Genomic DNA, 24,051 nt, shown 5'->3' on the forward strand with positions numbered 1-24,051 from the left:
AAGATTTGATGAATGACAAAGTAGGTTAAGTTAGTTTTGCTGTGTTCTAACACTTTGACTGAGTGTGTAGGAGAAATCTAGCTAGGTTGACCGGCCGACCGAATAGTTGGTGCGAAGCCTAGTTAGGTTGACAGGCCAATCGAATAGCTGGCACGAAGTCCAGATAGGTCGATGGGCTAACAGGATATCTGGCATGAAGTCCAGCTAGGTCGACGGGCCGACTGGATAGCCGACACAAAGTCTAGCTAGGTCAACGGGCCGATCGGATAACTGGCATGAAGTCCAGACTGGTTGACGGGCTGACCGGATGTTTGACAAATGGTAAGTGAAGGTAAGTCACTCGAGGAGAGTGACTGTGAAGACGCATCCCAGTTGAGGGACAGTAGACGTCTGTCCAGTTTAGGTCTATTTGGGATCCCTAGACTGAGACATTGACTAGTTCGGAACTAATTACTCTATTTATTATATATATTTGTGCTAACACTTATCTTACAGGGTACTTGGACTAACACATTTGTTGCAGGGCAAGAAAGCAAGCAAGGAAGCAAAGTTGCCTTCGGGTGAACAGTACCCGAGAGCGTCCTCCATGGCTATGGAAGGTGCCTCAGTACTATTCATGGAAGGAGCCTTCCATGGCTATGGAAGGCGCCCTTTGTGGATAAAATTTGACCGTTTCACAGATAAGGCACAGCGAAGTCAAGGTAAATTTTATTCCATTGGAGGTGCCTTCCATGCTTATGGGAGGCACCCTCCAAGCCTTTTATAAGGCAGTCTCGAGGAGGCATTGGAAGAACAACGATATACGAGCTACTGTGGATCCATTTGAGCTTCTAACTGCTCCAGGCTTCTTCTACAACTCCGGTGCAAAGCTACTGCACCCGAGGATTGTTCTGAGAACTTTCGATCGTGGCCAGTAGACCGACATCGACACACGAACACTTCCACTTAGATCCTTAAGTGTCGGTAACCTTTTTCTTGTAATTAATTACTGCAAAGGAACAAGTGCAGTGTGTTGCACTTATTCAATCTTCTTATACTCAGCTCTCTCTTCTGGGGGTATCGGAAGAGTTTTTTAGTGGATTGCCCATCGATAGGTTTGCGGGACCTGGGCCTTGGAGTAGGAGTCGTTGAAGGCTCCGAATCAAGTAAAAACTGCCTATGTTTTCTTGTGTCTTGGTTCTTGCTTTCTTGCTTTCTTACTTTCCGCTACGTACTCAAGTTTTAAAAATTGAAAAACGAGTTTTTAAAAACCATATGATTCAGCTCCCCCCCTCACGTACGTCACGAACCAACAAGTGATATCAGAGCGATTACCGTTCTGAATTGATGCAACCACCAATCAGGCAAAGGGGGGTCTTTTCAAAAGCAAAATTATATATTGTTTTCGTTTAAAAAAATATGCCTTTCATTTTTTCCCTCCAATTTTTTTTTGAAAAATTCACTTCAATTTTTTCACTATTAGTTTAAATTGATAAAATAACCATTCTGGTAAATTTTGTCATAATACTTTTTATTATTATTTTATTATTTTTTAAAAAATTGATGAAATACCTTTAATTCTTTATCTCCCACACTACTTACCCTAAGACAAAGTCTTGGAAATCGCTTCATGTCTATATTTTTTGCAAGTGTATCAATGTCTCATCAAGAAGGATGGAGCATCCACGAACCACCACCATATGAGATATACGAGAGGCACGAATTCAATTTGTGGAAGATGCAGATGGAAAGCTTCATCTTTATGAACGACTTTGACGGTGGCATGACACTGAGATGATCAACCCAGAACTCAGAAGCAAACCAAAAGGTAATAAAGTTAATTTCAGATCTATTACCTAACAAAATTACATGCAGGATAGGAAAGGTCAGGAATGCCCATGAGTTTTGGACCTGCTTGACCAAACTTCACGAGGAACCGTTGGAGTTAGAGAATCAAGTCAAAATCGAATTCAGACTCGAGTAAGAGCCAACGGAGAAGCCTACTGAATTAGGGGATACGCTTAAGGTTAATATAATTTACTAAAATACACATACCAATAGTAGTTTAAATTATCTGCATGATAATCTAGATAATTAAAAAATTATCCCTAGTGTGCTACATGACAATCTAGATTTTGATTAAGTCAATCAAGACTTTGATCAAATTGGCATCAACTGTGACTTGGTCAAACAGAATATTGACCAAATCAATTAGACACATTAATTAATTCAGAAAACTTAAAATTAAATAAAAATTTAGAAATGATTCATTTAAACATTAAAATAAATTTGAATTAAAAAAAAATATCGAAATAGATTTAGATAAAATCAATAAATATCTTAATAAAGTATTTAATAATCTAGACAATATCAATCTTGAAAATTCTATCCAAAACCAAGATAATTTAATTAATAAAAAAATTAAATTTTAAAGATAGGACTAATTTAATAAATTCAACTAATAATATAAACTTAAAAGATAAAGAAAATATAAGGATAAATTTAAACACTTTAATAAAATCAAAACCAAAGTTAACAAATTCAAAATTAAATACTAAAGATAACATCTTAAATGAAGATTATCCAGAAAATTCAAAATCAACAATTAATATGAAGTTAAAAGATAAATCTTTAAAGAAATATGATTAAAACAATTCAAATTTAAAAACTAATAAAACCCTAAACACTAAATATAATCTTAACTTAATAAAATTAAGATTGAAAGAAAAATTAAATATTAAATATACTCCTCTAAAGAAGGACAATTTCACAAATTTATTTAATTCAAAATTAAAAACTTAAATTTAAATTACAAATTAAACATTAAATCTCAAATAAAATTAACTTTAATTATACAAAAACCTTAAAAGGAAAATCAATAATTTAGAGGGAGGTTCCAAATTAGTTGGCACCTCCAAAATAACAACTTACTCGACAGGATAATTAGGATTAGATTAAAAAGGGACAAAAATTTAACTTGACCTACGGTACTAGTGAAGTTTTGGATGATAGTAGATTAGGAAAACTCTATCTATCCATGTCTAGGAAGATATGATTTCGACCTGGTACATTTAGCTTAGTGGAACTAACTGAAGCTACCCCTTACGAATCCTAACTACTTAGACCAATGTTTTATATTAAGTTCAGTGAATAGGACTATTTGAAAAATCTCGAAGGCATGGTTACTCTAATGATGTCCAAGTGACTCATCATAGCCCAGAAATTTATCCAAAGAATGTCTATTTGTTGAACCCAAAGCTAAATCTGAATCTAACAAAAAGTTAAACCAAACCCTGAAATTGATCATAACTTATCTCACAAAAATTATAGGATTCCCTTATTGAAAATATAGATTGGGTGAGATGACTAAGAAATTCAAATTGAATTAAATTAAAAGTAAACTAAATTAAAATTAAAATTAAAATTAAAATTAAATTATTAAATTAAAATTAAATTCAATTCAATTCAAATCAAATTTAATTTAAATTTAAATTTAATTAAAATCAAATTAAACTAAATTAAAATTAAAATTGAATTAAATTTAAATTAGTTAAAATTAAAAATTAACTTAATTAAAATTTTAACTATTTTAATTAAATCATAATTAAAGATTGACTTAAATTGAACCTTACTTAACTTTGTTTAATAAATTTAACTTCAAATTAATATTAACTTTAAATTTAGTTAATCCTAATTAAGTTAAATAAAAAAATTGAAGTAAATGAAAAGTTAAATTATAACTAATACTTTCATTAATCCATTAACTCAATCAATTAATATGAAATTTAAATTATTTTAATCAAATAAGTATTAAATTATTGAATTAAGTAAAAGTTAATAAATAATCTATTGATAATGATTAATTGTTATTGAATTAGTAACAACTTATTTTATTTAATCTTAAACTAAAGTTTAACTTAATACATCTAAATCTAAAGTTAATTATTTTTAGAATAATTGTTTATTGATGAATCAAACTTAAAATTATACCAAGTATATAGAGATAATTATTTAAATAATAAATTTTATAAACATAAGTGTTACTAACCCTAAATCCCCTAAAACACTTAGGTAGAAAAATGTACTAAGACTTTGAAATTTAACATACTCAAACCTTAGTGTTAAATTAACGGGGAGAGATAAATTCAGGGGGAGTAATAAATTCAGGGGGAGTATCAAATTTAGGGAGAGGATCAAATTTTTTAGAAAATTATTTCCTTAAGTTTTTTTTTAAAAATTCCTTAGAATTTTTTTAATTATTCTTTATCAAATTTCTCTTTAAACTCTTTTTTTAAAATCCTATCTCAATTGTTTAAAAAAAAATACTTTAAAAATCTTACTTTAAATGTTTTTTTTACAAATATTTTCAAAATCTTTATTAAAATACTGTCAGGTCTAGGGGAAGTACTAATATTTTATATTTTGCAAACTGCTTGCATTTTTTTTTAAATATTTTGCAAAAATTATTTTTGAAAATTGCTTCAAATTTTAAAGGGTTACTAAACTAGGATCTTTAAACTTTTTGTTTACCTTTTTTTAACCTTAAAAGTTTTAAAGATAGGTTTTAAAAATCAATGTGATAAATGTCTAAATTTTTGAAAACGTCTTGATATAGTCTTCAAAAGGTTTTCTTACTTAAAATTTTATCATCTTATTTTTGAAAATCTTAAATTTTTGAAAAGATATGTTTTAAAAAGTTATCTTAAAACCTCAGCTATTTTCAAAATATTCCGTGATTTTATTTTTAAAAATATTTTTTAATTCTCTAACTTTCCAATTATTTTTACAAAATTTCTAGCTTCTTCAAATTTTATATCCTTTGAAAATCTTATGCAAATTATAAGCTTTCAAACATTTGTTTTTGAATATTATAAATAGGTTAATAGGCTTTGAAAATTATTTCAACTTTATTTTTAGAAATTCTGCCATGAAGTTTTAAGACACATTTGAAATTTGTTTAACTTCTTTATTGATTTTTTTTTAACTTTGAAAATTTTGTAAACGTTAATTTTTATTGTAAGGTTAATTTCTCCCAATAAACCTAATTTTTTTTTGTTAAAATTTTCTCTCCTTTACTTAGCCGCTTTTCTTAAACTTGTCTATGCTTATTATTTTTGATGATTGCCAAAGGGGGAGAGTTAGATGGATTAAGTTAGCAAAATACTAGACAAAACACCAACCTAACTAAATTAAAATCATTTCATTAGTCCAGTTATTTTTTCATATTTTTCACTAACTTAACCCAGATTATCATTGCATCAAAAAGGGGAAGATTGTTGGTGTGGTTAGCACTAACGGTCTAACTCAGGTTTTGATGAATGACAAAGTAAGTTAAGTTAGTTTTGTTGTGATATAATACTTTGACTAAGTGTGCAGGAGAAATCCAGCTAGGTCAACGGACCGATCGGATAGCTGGTACGAAACTCAACTAGGTCAACGGGCCGACCGGATAGTTGGCACGAAGTCCAGTTAGGTCGACGGGCTAACCGGATATCTGGCACGAAGCCTAGCTAGGTCAACGGGCCGACCAGATAGCTAGCACAAAGTCTAGACTGGTCGACAGACTGATCGGATGTCTGGCAAACGGTAAGTGAAGGTAAGTCACTAGAGGAGAGTGACTGTGAGGACGTGCCCCAGTTGAGGGACAGTAGGCGTCAGTCCAGTTTAGGTCCATTTGGGATCCCTAGACTGAGACCTTGACTAGTTCCTGGTCTTGGGAAGACAGGAACTAATTACTCTATTTATTATATATATTTGTGCTAACACTTGTCTTGCAGGGTATTTGGATTAACACATTTGTTGTAGGGCAAGAAAGCAAGCAAGGAAGCAAAGCTGTCTTCGGGTGAACGGTACCCGAGGGCGCCCTCCATGGCTATGGAAGGCGCCTCGGTACTGTTCATGGAAGGCGCCTTCTATGACTATGGAAGGCGCCCTCCACGGATAAAATTTGACAAATTCGCATATATGGCGCAGCGAAGTTAGGGTAAATTTTATCCCATTGGAGGCGCCTTTTATGCTTATAGGAGACGCCCTCCAAGCCTTTTATAAGGCAGTCTCGAGAAGGCATTGGAAGAACAACGATATACGAGCTACTGCGCATCCATTTGAGCTTTCAACTGCTCCAGGCTTCTGCTACGACTCCGTTGCAAAGCTACTGTGCCCGAGGACTGTTCAGAGAACTTCCGATCGTGGCCGATAGACTGACACCGACACACGAACACTTCCACTTATATCCTTAAGTGTCAGTAACCTTTTTCTTGTAATTAATTACTGCAAAGGAACAAGTGCAGTGTGTTGCACTTGTTCAATCTTCTTGTACTCGACTCTCTCTTCCGGGGGTACTTGAAGAGGTTTTTAGTGGATTTCCCATTGATAGGTCCGCGGGGCCTGGGTCTTGGAGTAGGAGTCGCCGAAGGCTCCGAACTAAGTAAAAATCGCTTGTGTTTTCTTGTGTCTTGGTTCTTGCTTTCTTACTTTCCGCTACGTGCTTGAGTTTTAAAAATTGAAAAAGAAGAGTTTTTAAAAACCACATGATTCACCCCCCCCCCCCCTTTCTCACGTGTGTCACGATCTAACATACATGCCTGGATGAAAAATACTAGAATCGTGATCAAGTTAAGTGATCCACATTAGTCGAATACTAACTGGATACATTAACTTAACTTGACTAACCAAGTAAATACTGCTATCTTCTGATAGTTAGTTAGTAACTAAGAGTTACACATTTAAGGACATATTTTTTAGATGAATACTTTTAAATATATCAGGTTCGGGGGAGTAAATTTGAAAATGATTTTTAAAATAGCTTATTTCCTTACTTGTTTCAAAATTACTTTGTTTTACAAAATAATTTCAAAAAATACCTTTAAAAAATTCTTATTTTTTATATAAGTATTTTCCACTTTCAAAAAAAATCTATTTTTGAAAATACTTACAAGACTCTTTGCAAGTTTTTAAAAAGAAGATTTGAACGATTGAAATTTTAAAACATACTTTTCAAGCAAGCTATCTTTTTAACAAATCCTCTTGAATCTATTTTTTTTGCAAAATTTACTTGTACAAAATGTTCTTGTTTTCCAAAGTCAAAATGTTGAAAACTATTTATACTACTTTCAAGCTTATTTTACCTAGCAAAATGTCTTTGACAACACTTTAACTTATTTTACAATATTCGTGCAACATATTTTAAGTGTTTTAAAAACTATCTTGCAAAACAATTTCTAAAACTTCTTTCATAATTTAAATTTTGCAAAAAGGTTTGATTTAGAAACTTTCAACATTTTAAATTATCAACGTTTTAAAAATTTTCAACATTTTGAAAACCCTTTTGAATAGTTTGAAAATTTCTTTAATTCCTTCCACCTATCACACCTGTAGATTTGTATTTGAAATTTTTACTAAAGTTTTATTACAATCTGCTTATTTGCATTGTTTTTGATAGATGTCAAAGGCGTAGGGTAAGAGTTAGTAAGAAAAAGTGAAAAATCAACTAAACTTTAAAACCTTAAAATGATCATGTCTTTACTATTTCACTTCTGCATATCTTTTCCTAACTTTAACCCAGGTTTTGATGAATGACAAATGAGTTAAGTTAGGTGTTGTTATAATCTAATACATTTACCGAGTGTGCAGGGTTGACTAACTTGGCAGGAAGTCCAATCAAGATGTTCGATTCTTGATTGACAATCAGGATGTTCGATTCCCGATTGGATGGAAGTCCAGTCAGAATGTTTGATTCTCGATTGGCAGTCGAGATGCTCGATCATCAATTGGAAGGAAGTCCAGTCGGGATGTTCGATTCCCGATTAGCAGTCGGGATATTCGATTCCCGATTAGCTGAAGTCTGGATATGCGATTCTTGAAGGAAGACTAGGATATCTGATTTCCGAAATTTGAATGTGCGATTCCGGAAGGAAGAGGATGTTTGATTCCTGATGGGCTCACTCAACACTGGGTAAGCGAAGGTAAGTTATTGGAGGTTAAGGGGACAGTAGGCGTCGACCCAATTTAGATCTATTTTAGAAACCTAAATTGAGACCCTGAGTAGATCATAGTTTGGAAAACAGGGTCTAAGTCATAAATTAATCATATTATTGTTATGCTAATATTGTTTTGCAGGTTAGATTATTGTTGTGTTGGACTAACCTAACTTGCAGGGTAAAAAGAGTAAAAAGGTCTCGGGTGAACATTACCCGAGACGCCTTCAAGCATTGGAAGGCGTCTTTGTACTATTCATGGAAGACACCTTCAGCGCTATGGAAGGCGTATTCCGATGGATAAATTTTAGATTTCGTCGCAGATAAGGAGCAAGCTGTTCAGGATTAGATTTCTCACATTGGAGGCGCCTTCAAAGCTATGGAAGACGCCTCCACACTCATTTTAAGGGTGTCTCACCCAAGGCTTTGTACACAACTTTTATACGAGAATCTACGCATCTGATCAGCTTTCCGGCTACTCTGACTTGCTACTGTTGCCTTACTACAACTCTACTATGCTCGATTGCCGCTGAGAGGCCTTCCAAACATTGAGCTCGAGCCGACCAACTACAAACAATGTTTGGTAATGAAATTAATTACTGTGCTTAATTTATGAAAACGGGAAGTGTAGACTTCTCTGACTCTTTTTGTACTCGATTCCCTCTTCAGGCGGTTCTAGAAGAAGTTTTTAGTGAATTACTTGTCGATAAATCCGCAGGACCTGGGTCTTGGAGTAGGAGTCACCGAAGACTCCGAACCAAGTAAAACCGACCACGTATTTTTTTGCTTGCTTTTCTATTTCGCTTTAGTACTTAATTTTCCACTGAGCACTTGATTTTATAAAACTGAAAAGAATAAGTTTTTGAAAATCACATGATTCATTCCTCCTTTTCATGTGCGTCTCAATCCAATAACTTGTTTTGATAATTCCTTTATAGGTTCGAGCGAAACATGACACCACAAACACAGTTGTTGCTGGTTGTGTTACAGGAGGGGCTATTTCTGCAAAAGGTAATTTCTCTGATTTCGAGAAAAGAACTTGAAGTCTGAAACTTGGAAATTGGCATAGTTTCTACTAGACTCTTACAGATCACAGTAGAAGTGTTAGTTTAGTTTCATATGGTCCTGCCTCTTTTGGGGGTTATAATTGTACGAGCCATATGTTGCTAACTACTTGATGCATACTATTTTTAGTATTTCATTATTTCTCTCTTATCATTAAGTATTCACTTAGATTCTATCACTTCTTAATGGTGCAAGGACCTATATGAAATCATAGCAACCCAAATTATTGACTAGAATGTGATTTAAGCAATATGAAAGGAATTTGATCTGTAAAAAATGACTGAAAGGAATTTGATTTAATTGCAAACTTTGAATTGAGATGGCAGCAAAACTAGTTGTTATGCAATAAACTTGAGCTGTAGTGGGATGAAAAATAATTTCTGAAAATAACATGCTGGATTTAAAAAGATATCCAAGCTTTTGCAGCGAAATCATAAGCTAGGCAAATGCTGATTGTCCTTGGACCTCACATGCTTGGGTGAGTGCCTTTTGTACCTCTTGCTTAGTCAAGTACCTTATTCAAAGGCCACTTATCAATACTACCTAGAGGAACAATTAGCCCATCTTGCTTCATCTGGATTCCTTGTTGCTTGAGGAGTCTGTTTTTCCTTCACAAAGCCATTTAGTAGCTAGTTTTTGTTACGCGTTACCAACATGCATCCTGAAGAGATTTATAAGGTTTAGGTATGTATTAGCATGAGAACTCATGAATGTTTATTTGTGTGATTTTGTATTTTTCTTTATGTTATTTTAGTTATATTACCAAAGTAGTTTACCTCTTCTGATTCATATGGAAGCTAGAACTCCTTTCCTAGATCTTAATTACTATTTGATATTTCTAGAATTCCAGATACATTTGTCAGTGCAACTCTTTAGAAATATGTTTGGGCTATCTTTCTCTGCATATTTATATGCAGTTTTGAGATCTGGTAAAATCAAATTGTTGCTACATATTTAGCTTCTCCATTTCTTCGAATACAAAGAGTAATTTGTCGATCGTGATATCTTGTCAGGTGGTCCAAAGGCCACATGTGTTGGGTGTGCAGTCTTTGCAGCATTCTCAGTTGCAATTGAGAAGTTCCTTGATAGGCACTCTTCAATGTATTGTACCAGGTAAGAAAAAGCTTCCATCTCTAGTCTAGAATTAACTTTTGGATGTCGATTATTGTATTTCAGTGTTCCCTTAACAATTCAAGTTCAATGCTTCCAGCTTTATGTTGATGCACTTGAACTTGTTATTGGATTGTCAGATTGATGCAACTTATGGAATTACTGTAATATTCTTAAGCAATAATTTAAGTGGTTTTCTTGAAAATAAAGAGGTTTTGCACTGCTGATTAATTTAGAAAAATTCTGGGTGAACACAAACTAATAGGATTGATATAGCTCACATCCAAAATTACATTGTTCATTCCACCAGTAATCACATGTTTTTCTTCAACCAAGCACGTAGCAAAGGTATGTGAGTATAGCTAAGCCAGTAACCGATCACACTTAACTTCAAATAGTTGCCAAGATGAAGATTCACAATAACTAGTAGTGATAACTAAGAATCACTTACGAAGATGACGACGATGAGGATGCAGTGGTAGTATCACTTAAAACCAAACCATCTCTAGCAATAACCTTCCTTAAGTAAGAACTATGATCGTCTTCATAGTGGTAAGTTTGCTGAGTGCCTGCTGAACCAGCCAGAACAGAGTGATCCTGAACAAGCATCCATCCATCTGCATCTTGGTGATCTCTTATGGAGCTGAAAGTCTCAACTTTATCGATCAGAACTGTGGTTTTTTCCGACAAGATGTGAGATAGATAAGTCTTCATTGTGTAGGTATTATTTACACCAGATAGAGTTGAACTGACAAACATAAGAGGATATTTAGACTTGTAAGTTACTTGAGTAAGTAAGGTGTTTGGACCCTCTCCTATTCTTACAGTTGTCTTCAACTTTGCCTGCATATAAACTCCCTTCTTGGCGCCATCATCTGTGAAGTTCACCAAACTCTTGAACTTGAGTTTCTGATCCACATCAGTGGTGAGATTTCCAAATGAGGAACTGACCCAACCCAAGAAGCGGGATTCTCTCTGAGCTTTGATTTTAAATTTACCGTTCAGTAAGTTCAATTTCGATTTGCGAGAGATTGAAGTTCTGGGGGCTTGGTATTGAACAAGCTGGGCAGTGACATAAGTAGAGAGTGGATCCAACCAAATGTGCAGATTTGCATCAATGAGCCAAAAGGAGATGCCATCAGTGACACCAACACCAATGTCATGGGACTTGCCATCCAGGAGAAGGCCGAGAAGTGGAGTCAACTCTATGTTGTATGAGGGAAGATCGAAGGCGCCGAGAGCAACCACTGGCTCCCAAAACAAAGGGTTGATGCCTCCGGTGAAGATGACCGGGAATGGAACAATTGAGCTCACGAAGCTGCCATCAATGGTGGCAAAGACTTCGCGAAATGAGCCGTTGCCCCTTCCAGTGGTGAGGTTGTTCTTCACAATGTAGGAATTGGGTGGATTGGAGTACCAGAACTCGTCGTTGGAGTGGTAAGAAACATAGATCTCAAGAACTGCCCAGTAAGTATTCCCTGGAATCTGGACGCTCTTGAAATGCACATCGGCTTCGTTCTTGATTCTGAACCAGAATCCGTTTTGGCTGTCGGCGCTAGATATCGGAATAATCAAATCGGATGGTTTTGGGGGAAAAGGCGCCACCTTTGCGTTGTTCTCGATTGAGCCCGATTTGAATGAAGAAAACCCTATTTTTGGCGGAAGAAGAGGCTTCGATGCTCCAAAAATTGTCTGTTCCTGCGTAGTTGATTCTTCGTCCGATGTGGGAAGCATCGATCGAGGACGAAATCGCGGCTCCTCACCATCCTCGATGTAGAAATCTAATGATACGTTGACGTGATAAACTCCAGTGAACTCATCGTTGACGATGTTCTCCAGCATCATCGACACCACGCCGCCCTCCTGGCGGCGGAGAAGCGCGTCGTAGCGGGTGACGTCCTTGCGGACGCGCCAGAAGACGCCAGCTTCGGACGGCTCGGCGGTGCTGGTACGGAGGATCTCGGCGCCATCGAGCCAGACGGCGGCGATGCGGTCGTACTGCTCGCCGGCGCAGGCGACAGATAGGTCCAGCACGACGCGGTCCCAGGGGGGCGGGCAACCCGGCGGCGTGGCGTAGGGAGCGGAGGCGGGCGGGCGGCCGTAGGTGTTGGCGAAGTCATGGCGGAGGAGGGTAAGAGAGCAGGAGGGAGGCCGCCGGGGAAGGAGGAAATCAGCGCCGGTCGGGCCCAGGTATCGTTGTGGCGGGGAAGCGCGTGGGGTCCGGTGGTAACGGTGGGGGTCATAGCGATACGGGTAGGCGAGGGTACGAAAGTGGGTGGAACTGGAAATGAATACTAAAATTGATAGCAATAAGAAGAGGTCGGGGGAACACATAGTGTTGTGTGCTTGTGTTGGTGGAGACGAGCGCATAGATGCATAATACGTGCGAGGGGATTTATAAGATATGATTAAATCAATGAAGGTCAAATTCGTCTATGGACTTTGAAATATTATTTCATATGAGTACAAATTCTATCAATTCATCCTCTTTCAGGACAGAGACTCATCGTGTCTAAGTTAACGTCTAAGGGTATCTATGCATGTACTTATATTTTGTTGAATATATACCATCTCTATATTAAAATTCACTCCTTCAAACATACTCATATTTAATATTTAATATTTATTATTATTATTATTATTATTAAAATATTTTATATATCATAAAGAAGTACCACAATAGATACGCCCTCCAAATAAGTGAACCTAGTAAATTAAATAAATTAAGTGCTAGGTTTTATTTATTTTGTTGGTTGTTTGGTTATTTATTTTACAAGAAACAATAGCTAGACGAAGGTTCGGGTGAACCCGTTGGAAATTGGTCTGGGTCAGGATCCAATCGACCGGAAGGTAGTCTGCTTGACCGAAAGGCAATAAGGTTGACCAAAGGGTCCGATCGACCCAAAGACGACCTGATCGAGTTCGAACGAGTCGAGACTTAGATAAGTTTTGGTTGAGCTTGGGGCGATCAGAGGGTGTCCTGTCGATTGGGAGGTCAAAAACTTATCTCAAAGAAGATCGAGTTTGTAAAGTATCCAAGCAACCAGAGGGCCTCCAGTCGATTGGGAAAGTGCCGATCAAGTTGTATAAAAGGGAAGCTGAGGCATTATCTTCCAGCAACTCTTACAAGCATCCATCTTCGTGCTAATGGTAAGAAAGTACTCTAAAATCCTGCTCATGTGTTTTGGGAAGCATCAGGAGGAGTGTCGCGACACTCAGGGTTTCTAGCCGACTCATGACGAATTTGCTTCTCTTTTATGCTTATTATTATATCATCTATTTGTTTTTTCATATATGTGATTATCCTTATAACTTGTTGTAAGAAGTTTCTCTACCTCCAAAAGAATCTGGAAAAGAAAAAGACACTAGTGGACGGTAGTTTTGTGTATAACCTTAGATGTACTAACCTTGGGTTGGAAACCAAGTAAATATGGTGTTCTTTGTGTTTCTTGCTTTTGTTCTTTAAGTTGCTTTATTCTACTGTGCTGCTAACAACTTATAGAAAAAGAATGAAGCATTTTCAATTATGCTATTTGATCCGGTGGTAAGGACGGGGGACCCTCGTTGGCGGAAGGTCAACGACACGTGGAGGTCAAAGATCAAGAGATTCAACCCTGAGACCCGACCGACCGGACTGAGAGGGCCGACCGACCACCTGACCGACCGAAATGAGATGGCCGACCGACTGGGAATCCCCCGAGCCGAATAAAAGACAACCCGGCTAGAGGTCGGGTTTCCGATGCTCAATGTAAAAAGGTTTCAGGGTCGAGCGGGTGTCCGTTCGGCTAGGGCACAAGGCAACAAAGGCAGGAGTAATCTCATCCGAGCATAAGACCGGGAGTCCTCCCAGTAGGACCGATACCTACAACCAGGGCAGAAGTGATATGCCTGCCGAGCGGCCGAACCGCTTGGCCTTGGAACAGACAGAATGCGTAAGAGGACAAAGGAGACAGGGGATAACATCACCCTTGAGACATCCGCCGCTGACAGGCAGCAGGGTTGGCGGCCGAGTCATACACAGGATTGTACGGTGGAAGCTTCCACCGTCACATCTGGGATATGCTCGGACGATTTTGGAATAGCGTCAGGGGTACTTTTTTGACATGGGCTCGTTAAGGTATGTTTGGGGAAGCGTGCACGCATCAAGAAGTGTGCCCGCGCCTCCCCAGGGTCCTATATAAGGACCCTAGACGTCGACGAAGGTATGTGCAATACTCACTGTAGCCACAGTTACGGTGCCTCTCTCATTTCTCGTTGCCTGACTTGAGCGTCGAAGGGCCGTCGTCGGGAAACCCCTCCCGGCTCGGCTTCTTTGCTGGTTCGCCGAAGATCTACACCACCAGCCGGAGACAGCGGAGCGTGCCACGTCCCCAGCGTCCGTCGACTCAGTGCTTGGACATGATCAAATTGGCGCCGTCTGTGGGAACACACCTAAATCCGAGTCTAGAAGATGGAAGAAGTTGGACGTCAACTTCTGGTAACGCTCTCTCCTGAGGAGCTCGAAGCACTCATCCAAGCGCGAGCAGCAAAAATCGTAGAGCAGCAGCAGAAAGCTTAGGCCGAGCAGCGCAGCAGGCGACATCAGCATCGGGGGGCCGAGCGCCACCCGAAGAACGACCGGAGCAGCTCTCAATATGGGGGCAAAATAAGGGACCGACCGGTACCCAGATGGGGGCGCCGCCTGCCCCGATACCTTTTCATCAGGCTCTGTTCCAGACGCCCTCGGAGGTCGCGCAAGCTAATCAGGACAAAGGATCTTCATCAGACGAAGCACCCGTCCGGGACGTCAGAAAAGGAAAAGCGCCCCGAACGGATGCGTCCCCCGAGCGGATCAACCGGCAGTTCTCAGATGCCATCCTGCGGGATCCACTGCCGAAACATTATGTGCCCCCTGCGATTGGAGAATATAACGGGACAACCGACCCAGACGACCATCTGGGTAAGTTCGACAGCACTACCACTCTGCATCAATACACAGATGGTGTGAAGTGCCGAGTGTTCCTCACCACCCTCTCGGGATCGGTGCATCGGTGGTTCCGGAGGCTGCCGGACGGGTCTATCACGAGTTTCAAGGAATTCCAAACGACACTCCTCCATCATTTTGCGAGCAACAGGCGCCACCAAAAAACCAGCGTCAATCTGTTCGCCATCAAGCAAGGCACAAGGGAGTCGCTCTGAGCGTACATCCAGCGCTTCAACCAGGTGGCCATGGACATTCCGACGGTCACCTTGGAAACAATGATGAACGCGTTCATGCAAGGGCTCGTGGAAGCCCTGAGTGGCCAACCAGCTTCCGTTGAGCGGAAGCAGCCCGACAATCACCAGCCCCCAGAGGACTGCGAGCCGAAGCCGCTCGTCCTCATCACCACACTCGGCCGCACGCCATCCAGCAAGTCGCGGCTGATCGGCCCAAGCCCAAGGGGAAGGTATGGACCCCGATGTTTTGTTCACTCCATTAGTCAGCTACTCACAACACTCGCGACTGTCGGAGCCTCCCCCCATCGCTCATCCTGCGCCGAAGAGCTACCGCCGCCGATCACCTTCACCAGACCGCCGACATCAACAACGGAGCCCCGTTCAAAGGATAGAAAGGAGATCCCCCGAGCGGCAGCATTGTCAGCAGCCCGGAGCCCACCATCGGGCGTTGCATGAACGACCTCGACCATTCACTCAAGAGGAGGAAAATAGGGGCAACGCATCTCGAGGCGAATTCAACATCATCGCCGGAGGCCCGACCGGAGGAGACTCCAATAGAGCCAGAAAGGCATACACAAGACAGCTGAGGATACACGCGGTCGGCTGTAGCCAGGAGAGGGCGAGCGGACCCGAGATCAGCTTCGAGCCTAGGGACCTCGAGGGAGTCAAAGTCCCGCACGATGATGCCCTGATCATTCGAGCGGTAATAGCTAACTACACTATTCACCATATTTCATTGACACAGACAGCTCGGTCAACATAATATTCAAAAAGGCCTTCGACCAACTGCAAATCGACCGAGATGAATTACTTCCAATGACGACCCCTCTCTACGGGTTCACTGGGAACGAAGTCTTGCCGGTCGGCCAGGTCTGGCTGGCCATCTTGTTGGGAGAGGAGCCGCTTAGAAGGACAAGGACCACCAGCTTCATCGTGGTTGACGCTCCTTCTGTGTACAACGTTATCTTGGGGCGACCGGCTCTCAACGAGTTCCGGGCGATCGTCTCTACCTTCTGCCAGAAGATCAAGTTCCCGGTGGAAGATCAAGTAGGGGAGATGCGGGGAGACCAGCTGGCAGCTCGAAGATGCTATGTGGAGATGGTCCGAGCTGAAGCCAAGTCCGCTCGGAAAGTGCCGCTAGTCGAGGTAAATGCTATAATTGAAAAACCACCTTCTTTGATTTACGAAGAAAAGGAGGAGATACAGATTGACTCTTCTCGACCGGAGGCCACCACTTTCATAGCGTCCGACCTAGAGGAGAAGCAGAAGGAAAAGCTGATCAAATGCCTCCAGCGAAATCGCGACGTCTTCGCTTGGTCGACCCATGAGCTGCCAGGGGTCTCGCTAAGCGTAGCACAGCACGAGCTTCACGTCCAGCCAGACGCTCAGCCGGTGAAGCAAAGGAAGAGGGACTTCAGCGCGGAGTAGAATGTAATTATCCGGGCGGAGGTAGAGAAGCTTCTGGAGGCCGGCCACATAAGGGAAGTGCAATTCCCGAGTTGGCTCGCAAATGTGGTACTGGTCTCCAAGCCGGGTAACAAGTGGAGAGTCTGCATCGATTTTCGGGACCTGAACAAGGCATGCCCGAAGGACTTCTATCCCTTGCCCCGGATTGATCAACTGGTAGACTCCACGGCCGGGTGCGAGCTGATATGCATGTTGGATGCATACCAAGGCTACTATCAAGTGCCGCTCGCCCGAGAAGACCAGGAGAAGGTTAGCTTCGTCACAGCGGACGACACCTACTGCTACAATGTAATGCCGTTCGGGCTGAAGAATGCAGGAGCCACCTACTAACGTCTGATGAACAAGGTATTCAAGGAGCAGATCGGACGTAACTTGGAAGTGTACGTGGATGACATACTTATCAAGTCCTTCCGGGCGGCAGATCTCTATACGAATATGGAGGAGACCTTCCAAACATTAAGAAGATATGGAGTCAAGCTTAACCTTCAGAAGTGCCTGTTCGGAGCAAAAGGTGGGCGCTTCCTGGGTTACATTGTGATCGAGCGGGGCATAGAGGCGAACCCCAGCAAGATAAAGGCATTACAAGACATGTCGCCTCCCAGAAATCTTCGAGAGGTACAGCGTCTCACCGGTCGAATTACGGCGCTGTCAAGGTTTATTTCTAAGACCGCCGACCGGAGTCTGCCATTCTTCAAGATTCTGCATAAAGCTACCAAGTTTCAATGGGATGAGGAATGCGATCGGGCGTTCGACGAACTAAAGACTTACCTGAATTCCTTACCCGTGTTAGCAAAACCGGCCGTAGGCGAGCCACTCCGCATTTATTTATCTTCAACCGAGCATGCTGTGGGCTCGACATTAGTAAGGTCGAACGGTGAAGAACAACCTGTGTACTTCTTAAGCCATATCTTAAAGGATGCTGAGTCTCGCTACACCGGTCTCGAGAAGTTGGCCTTCGCCTTGGTCCTTGCCGCTCGAAGGTTGCGCCCTTACTTTTTAGCACACACCATTATTGTGATGACGAACAGCCCATTGGGAAGGGTACTCCTAAACCCTGAAGCATCCGGACGGCTCATCAAGTGGACGACGGAGTTAAGCGAATTCGACATCCAGTACCAACCCCGCTCGGCGATCAAGGCACAGTCTTTGGTAGATTTCGTAACCGAGGTACAAAAGCCCGAGCCCGAAACTACATGGAAAGTATATGTGGACGGATCGTCCACTCAGCTCAGAAGCGGAATTGGGATCCTGCTACTTTCGCCTCAAGAAGATCGGATGCATTTGTCCGTTCGGCTGGACTATCGGGCAACAAATAATGAGGCAAAGTACGAAGCCCTCATACCCTGACTGCAGGCCGCACGACATGTTGGAGCCAGCCGGGTGGTGATCCACTCTGATTCCCAGCTAGCTGCTCAACAACTCATGGGCGCCTTCGAGATCAACAATGCAAGGCTCAGGCTGTACGCGGAAGCCTTTGAAAAACTCAAGACCGGCTTCACCGAGGTGGTGGTCCAAAAGATACCCCGAACGGAGAATCAGGCGGCAGATGAATTAGCCAAGCTCGCAAGCTCGATATCGCCGGTCATCATCCAGCAGCTGATCGAGTAAGTATCCTTGGTAGCGCACGTGGACCGGATGGAAGGCCTCACATTCCCGAGCGATTGGAGAACAACCATCATGGAGTTTTTGCGCTCAGGGGCCACGCAGTCCGATCGGGATGAAGCCCAGCTACTAAGGAGGAGAGCCGGTCGGTTCACGCTCATCGGAGATCAGCTTTACAAAAAGGCGTTCTCCCGACCTCTGCTGAAGTGTGTCGGTTCGGAAGACGCCGAGTACATCCTCCAGGAAATACACCAAGGATCTTGCGGAGGTCATCCGGGCGGCCGGTCTTTGGCCAGGAAGATCCTGCTAGCCGGATACTTCTGGCCAACTCTACACGAGGACGCCTCTCGGACCGTCATAACATGCCTTTCTTGTTAGAAGTACCACAGTTTCTCTCATAAGCCGACGGAGGAAATGAAAGCGTCCACAGTGTCCTGCCCGTTCAACCAGTGGGGCATGGACATAGTAGGACCTTTCCCTATGGCGACCGGACAACGGAGGTTCCTATTGGTAGCAGTTGATTACTTTTTCAAGTGGGTGGAGGGTGAGCCATTGGCCAAGATAACCGAGCAGATGGTCAAGAAATTCATCTGACAACACATCATCTGTCCGTTCGGCATTCCGCGTCGGTTCGTGTCGGACAACGGGCGGCGGTTTGTCGGAAAGCAGCTCGAGGAATGGTGCAAGGGATATGACATTGAGCAGCACTTCACATCTGTGGCGTATCCCCAAAGTAATGGTCAAGCCGAAGTAGCCAACCGGGAGATCCTCCGAATTCTTCGGGCTCGACTCAACCACATGGGAGGAAGTTGGGTGGACGAGCTGCTGGGAGTCTTATGGGCCATCCGCACGACTCCTAAGGAGGGAACTGGAGTAACACCGTTCCACATGGTGTATGGAGGCGAGGCGGTCGTCCCAGTCGAAGTTGGCGTAGAGTCCGTCCGGATCCAGAACTATGACGAGGATAATGCCGAGCGGAGGCAGCTAGAATTGGACCTAATCGACGAGGAGCGAGCCAAAGCGTCCATCCGGCTGATGGCCTACAGGCAGAGAATGAAGCAGAACTACAACCGCCGAGTGATTCCCCGAGCATTCCAGGTGGGTGACTTGGTTTGGAAGAAAGTGAAGCCGGTCGGGGACGTAGGCAAGTTGGAGGCTCCCTGGGCAGGGCCCTTCAAGTCGTCGAGAAGCTCCGATCGGGAGCCTACTACTTGGAGGATGAGGATGGACGGCGGCTGGATAGGCCATGGAGTGCAAACCACCTCCAGCCCTATCGGGCCGGATGAAAGGTGCGCCGATGTAATATATTTCATGAATATTCCATTTGGATATATCCTTTGGCTGCAGGAATGAAAGTTATAAGAACAAAGCAAAGGCATGAACATTGCGCGCCCAGCGGGTAGTTGTATAAGGCATGGCGAAGGCCCCGTGCCGTTCGGCCGGACGTGTATTATCCGAGCCACAGGCTCGATGGCGAGGACCCCGTGCCGTTCGACCGGGTGTATATTATCCGAGCTATAAGCTCATTGTTGAAATCTTAGAGTCGAACCGGCGACTATAAACCCCCCGACTTGAAGACCGTCGAGCAGCGACGTTAAATCTTAGAGTCAAACCGGCGACTATAAACCCCCCGGCCTGAAGACCGTCGAGCAGCGACGTTAAATCTTAGAGTCGAACCGGCGACTATAAACCCCCCGGCGTGAAGACCGTCGAGCAGCGACGTTAAATCTTAGAGTCAAACCGGCGACTATAAACCCCCCGGCCTGAAGACCGTCGAGCAGCGACGTTAAATCTTAGAGTCGAACCGGCGACTATAAACCCCCCGGCGTGAAGACCGTCGAGCAGTGACGTTAAATCTTAGAGTTGAACCGGCGACTATAGACCCTCCAGCCGGAAGACCGTCGAGCAGCGACGTTAAATCTTAGAGTCGAACCAGCGACTACAAACCCTCTGGCCGGAATATCGTCTAGCAGCGACGTTAAATCTTAGAGTCGAACCGGCGACTATAAACCTTCCGGCCGAAAGACCGTCGAGCAACGACGTTAAATCTTAGAGTCAAACCGGCGACTATAAATCCTCCGACCGGAAGACCGTCGAGCGGCGACGTTAAACTTCAGAGTCGGACTGGCGACTATAAACCCACCAGATGAGGCAGCGTCGCGTGGAGGCACTTCAGCGAGACACTAGCAGAAAGTCCATGAAAGATGGAAAGTCGTTTGACCGATCGACATAATGAAGAAAAACACTAAGCGAAAGGCTCATAGAAATCCCAGGCAGAGTGGAAGGTCGTTTAACCAATCTGCGAAATTTAAAAATTCCCTGCGAGAAAAAGGGTCAAGCGACCGGTCGACACAGTTAAAAGAAACCCGAAATGAAAGGTTAACACAGCAAGAGCGGGCATTCATTTAAAGATAGCATTTAAAAGTTACAGATGCCACATGAAAATAAAAGTCTAGCCGATCGGTAAAATTACAGAAGATACTTCATTCAAGGTAGTCAAAAATATGCTTTGGGATGGTGGTGAGAAGCGCCGCATGCTCTATAGCAGGGATGACCACGGAGTCGGGGAGCTGGCCCTTGGACTTCAAATAGTCCGCCATGGCGGTGATGGCCAGCTCGAAGGCGATCACTAGCCGGTCGCACACCTCCACAAATTCCGCCGAGCGGATGTAGTTTTGCCTCAAGGCAGCAACGCGGCCCGGCTCCGCCTCTTGGTACTCCTTGAAGGCAGCACGGGAAGCATCAAGAGCCCCCTGCAGGTCCTTCAAATCGTCCTTAAGCTTAGTCACCTCCTCCGATCGGCCTTTCTGCTCGCCTTCTAGCAGCTCAGCTAGCTCATTCACACGCTGCTCCAGAGCTCGGGCTTCTACATTCTTTTTTTCCAGATCAGCGATGGCGGTGTTCTTCCGAGTGGTGGCTAGCTCAATCTTGTGGTCATAGGATTTGACCTTTTTGTCTAACTGGTCCAACATGTAAGCCTGGTCGGCCGTCTTCTTCCTCTCGGCCTCTAGCAGATCCTTGGTTTTGTCGAGCTCCTTCTGCAGCTCGGCATAAGAAGGGCCTTGGGAAGACGATGGACCGCCCTGACTCTTTAGCCTCTTCAGCTCGTCCTCCACCATTGCCAAGCGTTGGAGACAACAATCTCTTCCACCCATCGCTGATGAACACGGAAAGGTTAAAAGGCCGATCGGGAAAACTACATAAAGGAGAAATAAACCTTACCCCTGTGGATTGCTGCATGTGGTTGTCAGCTAGCTTGTCGAGCGGTATCAAGGCCACACGGGTCCGAGCGTCTGCCCACATCTCCGCAAGGGGCCCCTTCATAGTGATCATATGCTCGGGGGCTGTCGGCCGATCGGACTCGGCCATGAACGCCTCGGTAAGGAGGTGCAGAGTGGCCCTAACAGTGCGGCGCCGGCCCGGAGTCGTTTGAGCTGACACCAAAGGATCAGAGGCCGGACTGGACATGGTGGATAGAATTCCTGAGCGAAGGACTCGGCGGGGTACCGGAGGAAGGGAGTTGACCGGAACCGCTTCGATGGGGGCTGTAGGCGCATCCAGCTGAGAGGGAGTCCGGTCGGAGGATAGCGCCTCGACTGATGGTTCTTTGCCGCGTTGAGAGGCGGTGCCCGTCCGCTCGGACGCTTGCACTGCGGAGGTTGCCGACCGGAGGGGCTTCTCAACTCGCCGTCTTTTCTTGTCAAGTGGGAGTTTGTCCTCCGGATCGGAGCTTTCCTCTCGTATGACCAGTTCTTTGCTAGAAGTTGCACCGCCGGCAGCATCCATAGGCGAAGCCTGAGCGGCCGACTTGCCTGCTTGCGCTTCACTTTCATCCTCGTGAGAGCCGACCGGAGCAATGCCCAGTTGCTCCATTTCCTTGGCCGCTGCCGCTTAGAGCGCAGCCGCTTTCTTCTTCAGAATTCTGAACAGCACGGACTCCATTATGATATTCGCTGCAAATAAAAAAGAAGGAAATCAGTTAGAACTCAAGGCAAATGTACAAGGGAAGTTCTTACCAAAGCTGCTCGGAAGGGGGGTCCGGCTCGGACTCAAATCAAATATGTACATCACTCCTTCAGGTAGGAGCTTGTTGATATTGAGCTTCAGACCGGCTAGCAGATCGTTGCTTGAAGATAGTCTGGTTGAGTCTTAAATTTCTTCAACTCGGGAGAGATGGGTGGTCCGACCTGCCATTTCGTACGGAAGGGGAGTCGCTTGGGAACACGCAGGTAGAAAAAATTATCTTTCCAATGTTTGTTGGAAGAGGGTAGCTTATCAAAAAAGACTAAGCCGGGTCGAGCTTGAAACAGATAAGTGCCCGGCTCGGATTGCTTAGGATAATAAAAATAATAGAAGATCTCTGGGCGGAGGGGAATGTTGTGTATCTTAAATAAGACCACAACTCCGCACAGGAGGCGAAAAGTGTTGGGAACCAATTGGGCGAGCGGAATGCCGAAAAAGTTGCAAACTTCAACAATGAAGGGGTGGAGGGGAAACCGCAGACCGACTACGAATTGGTCGCGGAAAAGACAAAAGCCGCGGCTCGGTGGTTTGTGCAGCCGAGCGGAAGGTGAAGGTAAAATTAGTTCAAAATCGGAAGGGATATCAAAAGCGTTAAACAGGCTCTCGGCATCGCGCCGATCGAACCGCGACTCCATGGTGGTATACCATGGGCCGAGAGCCGGGTCCGCGGGCTGAGAGGAACTCGCCATCGCCAGAGTAATGGAGGAAGCAGAAATCAAAAAGGAAAGCAAATGAGCAAGCGAGGAGAGGAGCAAAGCAGTAACCAAAAGACGAAACGCGGCCAAGAGCATGAAGAAAACACAGGAATCAAAGGAAGAAAGGCGAAAGAACCTTACAAAGAGGTAGAGGATCGAAGGAAGGAGGCGGGGAGTCATCGGAGCACGGGGACTCGGAATCACCGGAACACTGAAGCACCGAGGAAGGCTGCGGGACACGCGAAGGCAAAAGTGCGCCGGAGGAAGAAGGTGAAGGCTTTATAAGGTCGGGCCCGATCGGCCTCGACCGTCGGATGCAGGTCACATGAATCGAGGTCCCCATCGGGCCGTTCATTTCAAACCGCCGATGTCCCATCAGACACATCGCCGAGCAGTACGATGACGCCAGCGGAGGTGCCACGGGGCACCATGCCATAGGGGCGCATTTAATGAGCGCCATTACGGCACGCAGCATGCGTGCTCGATCTTAATGGAGAAGATTTGCATAAATCCCGAAGAGATCCGAAGGGCGTCAACGTTGACCGTCGACACGGTAGCAAAGCCAACGGCAGTAAAAGGCCAAGCGGCCATGAGGAGGAACATTCCATAAAGTGGCAGAGCGGTGTCACTCCGGCTGACCGGTAGTCCAGCCAGTCGAACTTAGCGCCTCCTTCGACTAGACTTGAGGGGGAGGCATGTGATCCGGTGGTAAGGACGGGGGACCCTCATTGGCGGAAGGTCAACGACACATGGAGGTCAAAGATCAAGAGATTCAACCCTGAGACCCGACCGACCGGACTGAGAGGGCCAACCGGCCACCCGACCGACCGAAATGAGATGGCCGACCGGCCGAGAATCCCCCGAGCCGAATAAAAGACAACCCGACTAGAGGTCGGGTTTCCGATGCTCAATGTAAAAAGGTTTCAGGGTCGAGCGAG

At 43.9% G+C, this 24,051-nt stretch overlaps 1 protein-coding gene and 1 pseudogene across 1 annotated transcript; one reads left to right on the top strand and one right to left on the bottom strand.

Annotated features, from left to right (window-relative positions):
• The window catches only part of LOC122004496, a 32,458-nt pseudogene extending 22,151 nt beyond the window's left edge, over nt 1–10,307 (top strand).
• A 71-nt stretch (nt 10,308–10,378) lies between these two features.
• Nucleotides 10,379–12,495, bottom strand: LOC122006177 (peptide-N4-(N-acetyl-beta-glucosaminyl)asparagine amidase A-like). Its single transcript, XM_042561570.1, has one exon. The coding sequence runs from the start codon at nt 12,462–12,464 to the stop codon at nt 10,578–10,580; it is 1,887 nt and encodes a 628-aa protein (XP_042417504.1). The 5' UTR covers nt 12,465–12,495; the 3' UTR covers nt 10,379–10,577.
• Between the last annotated feature and the right edge of the window lie 11,556 nt (nt 12,496–24,051).

Source organism: Zingiber officinale, chromosome 7B (assembly GCF_018446385.1).
Source record: "Zingiber officinale cultivar Zhangliang chromosome 7B, Zo_v1.1, whole genome shotgun sequence".
Lineage (NCBI taxonomy): Eukaryota > Viridiplantae > Streptophyta > Magnoliopsida > Zingiberales > Zingiberaceae > Zingiber > Zingiber officinale.

Bases quoted from the DNA above. Each gene is read 5' to 3' on its own strand.
- LOC122006177 (XM_042561570.1), bottom strand. From the start codon at position 12,464: ATGTGTTCCCCCGACCTCTTCTTATTGCTATCAATTTTAGTATTCATT.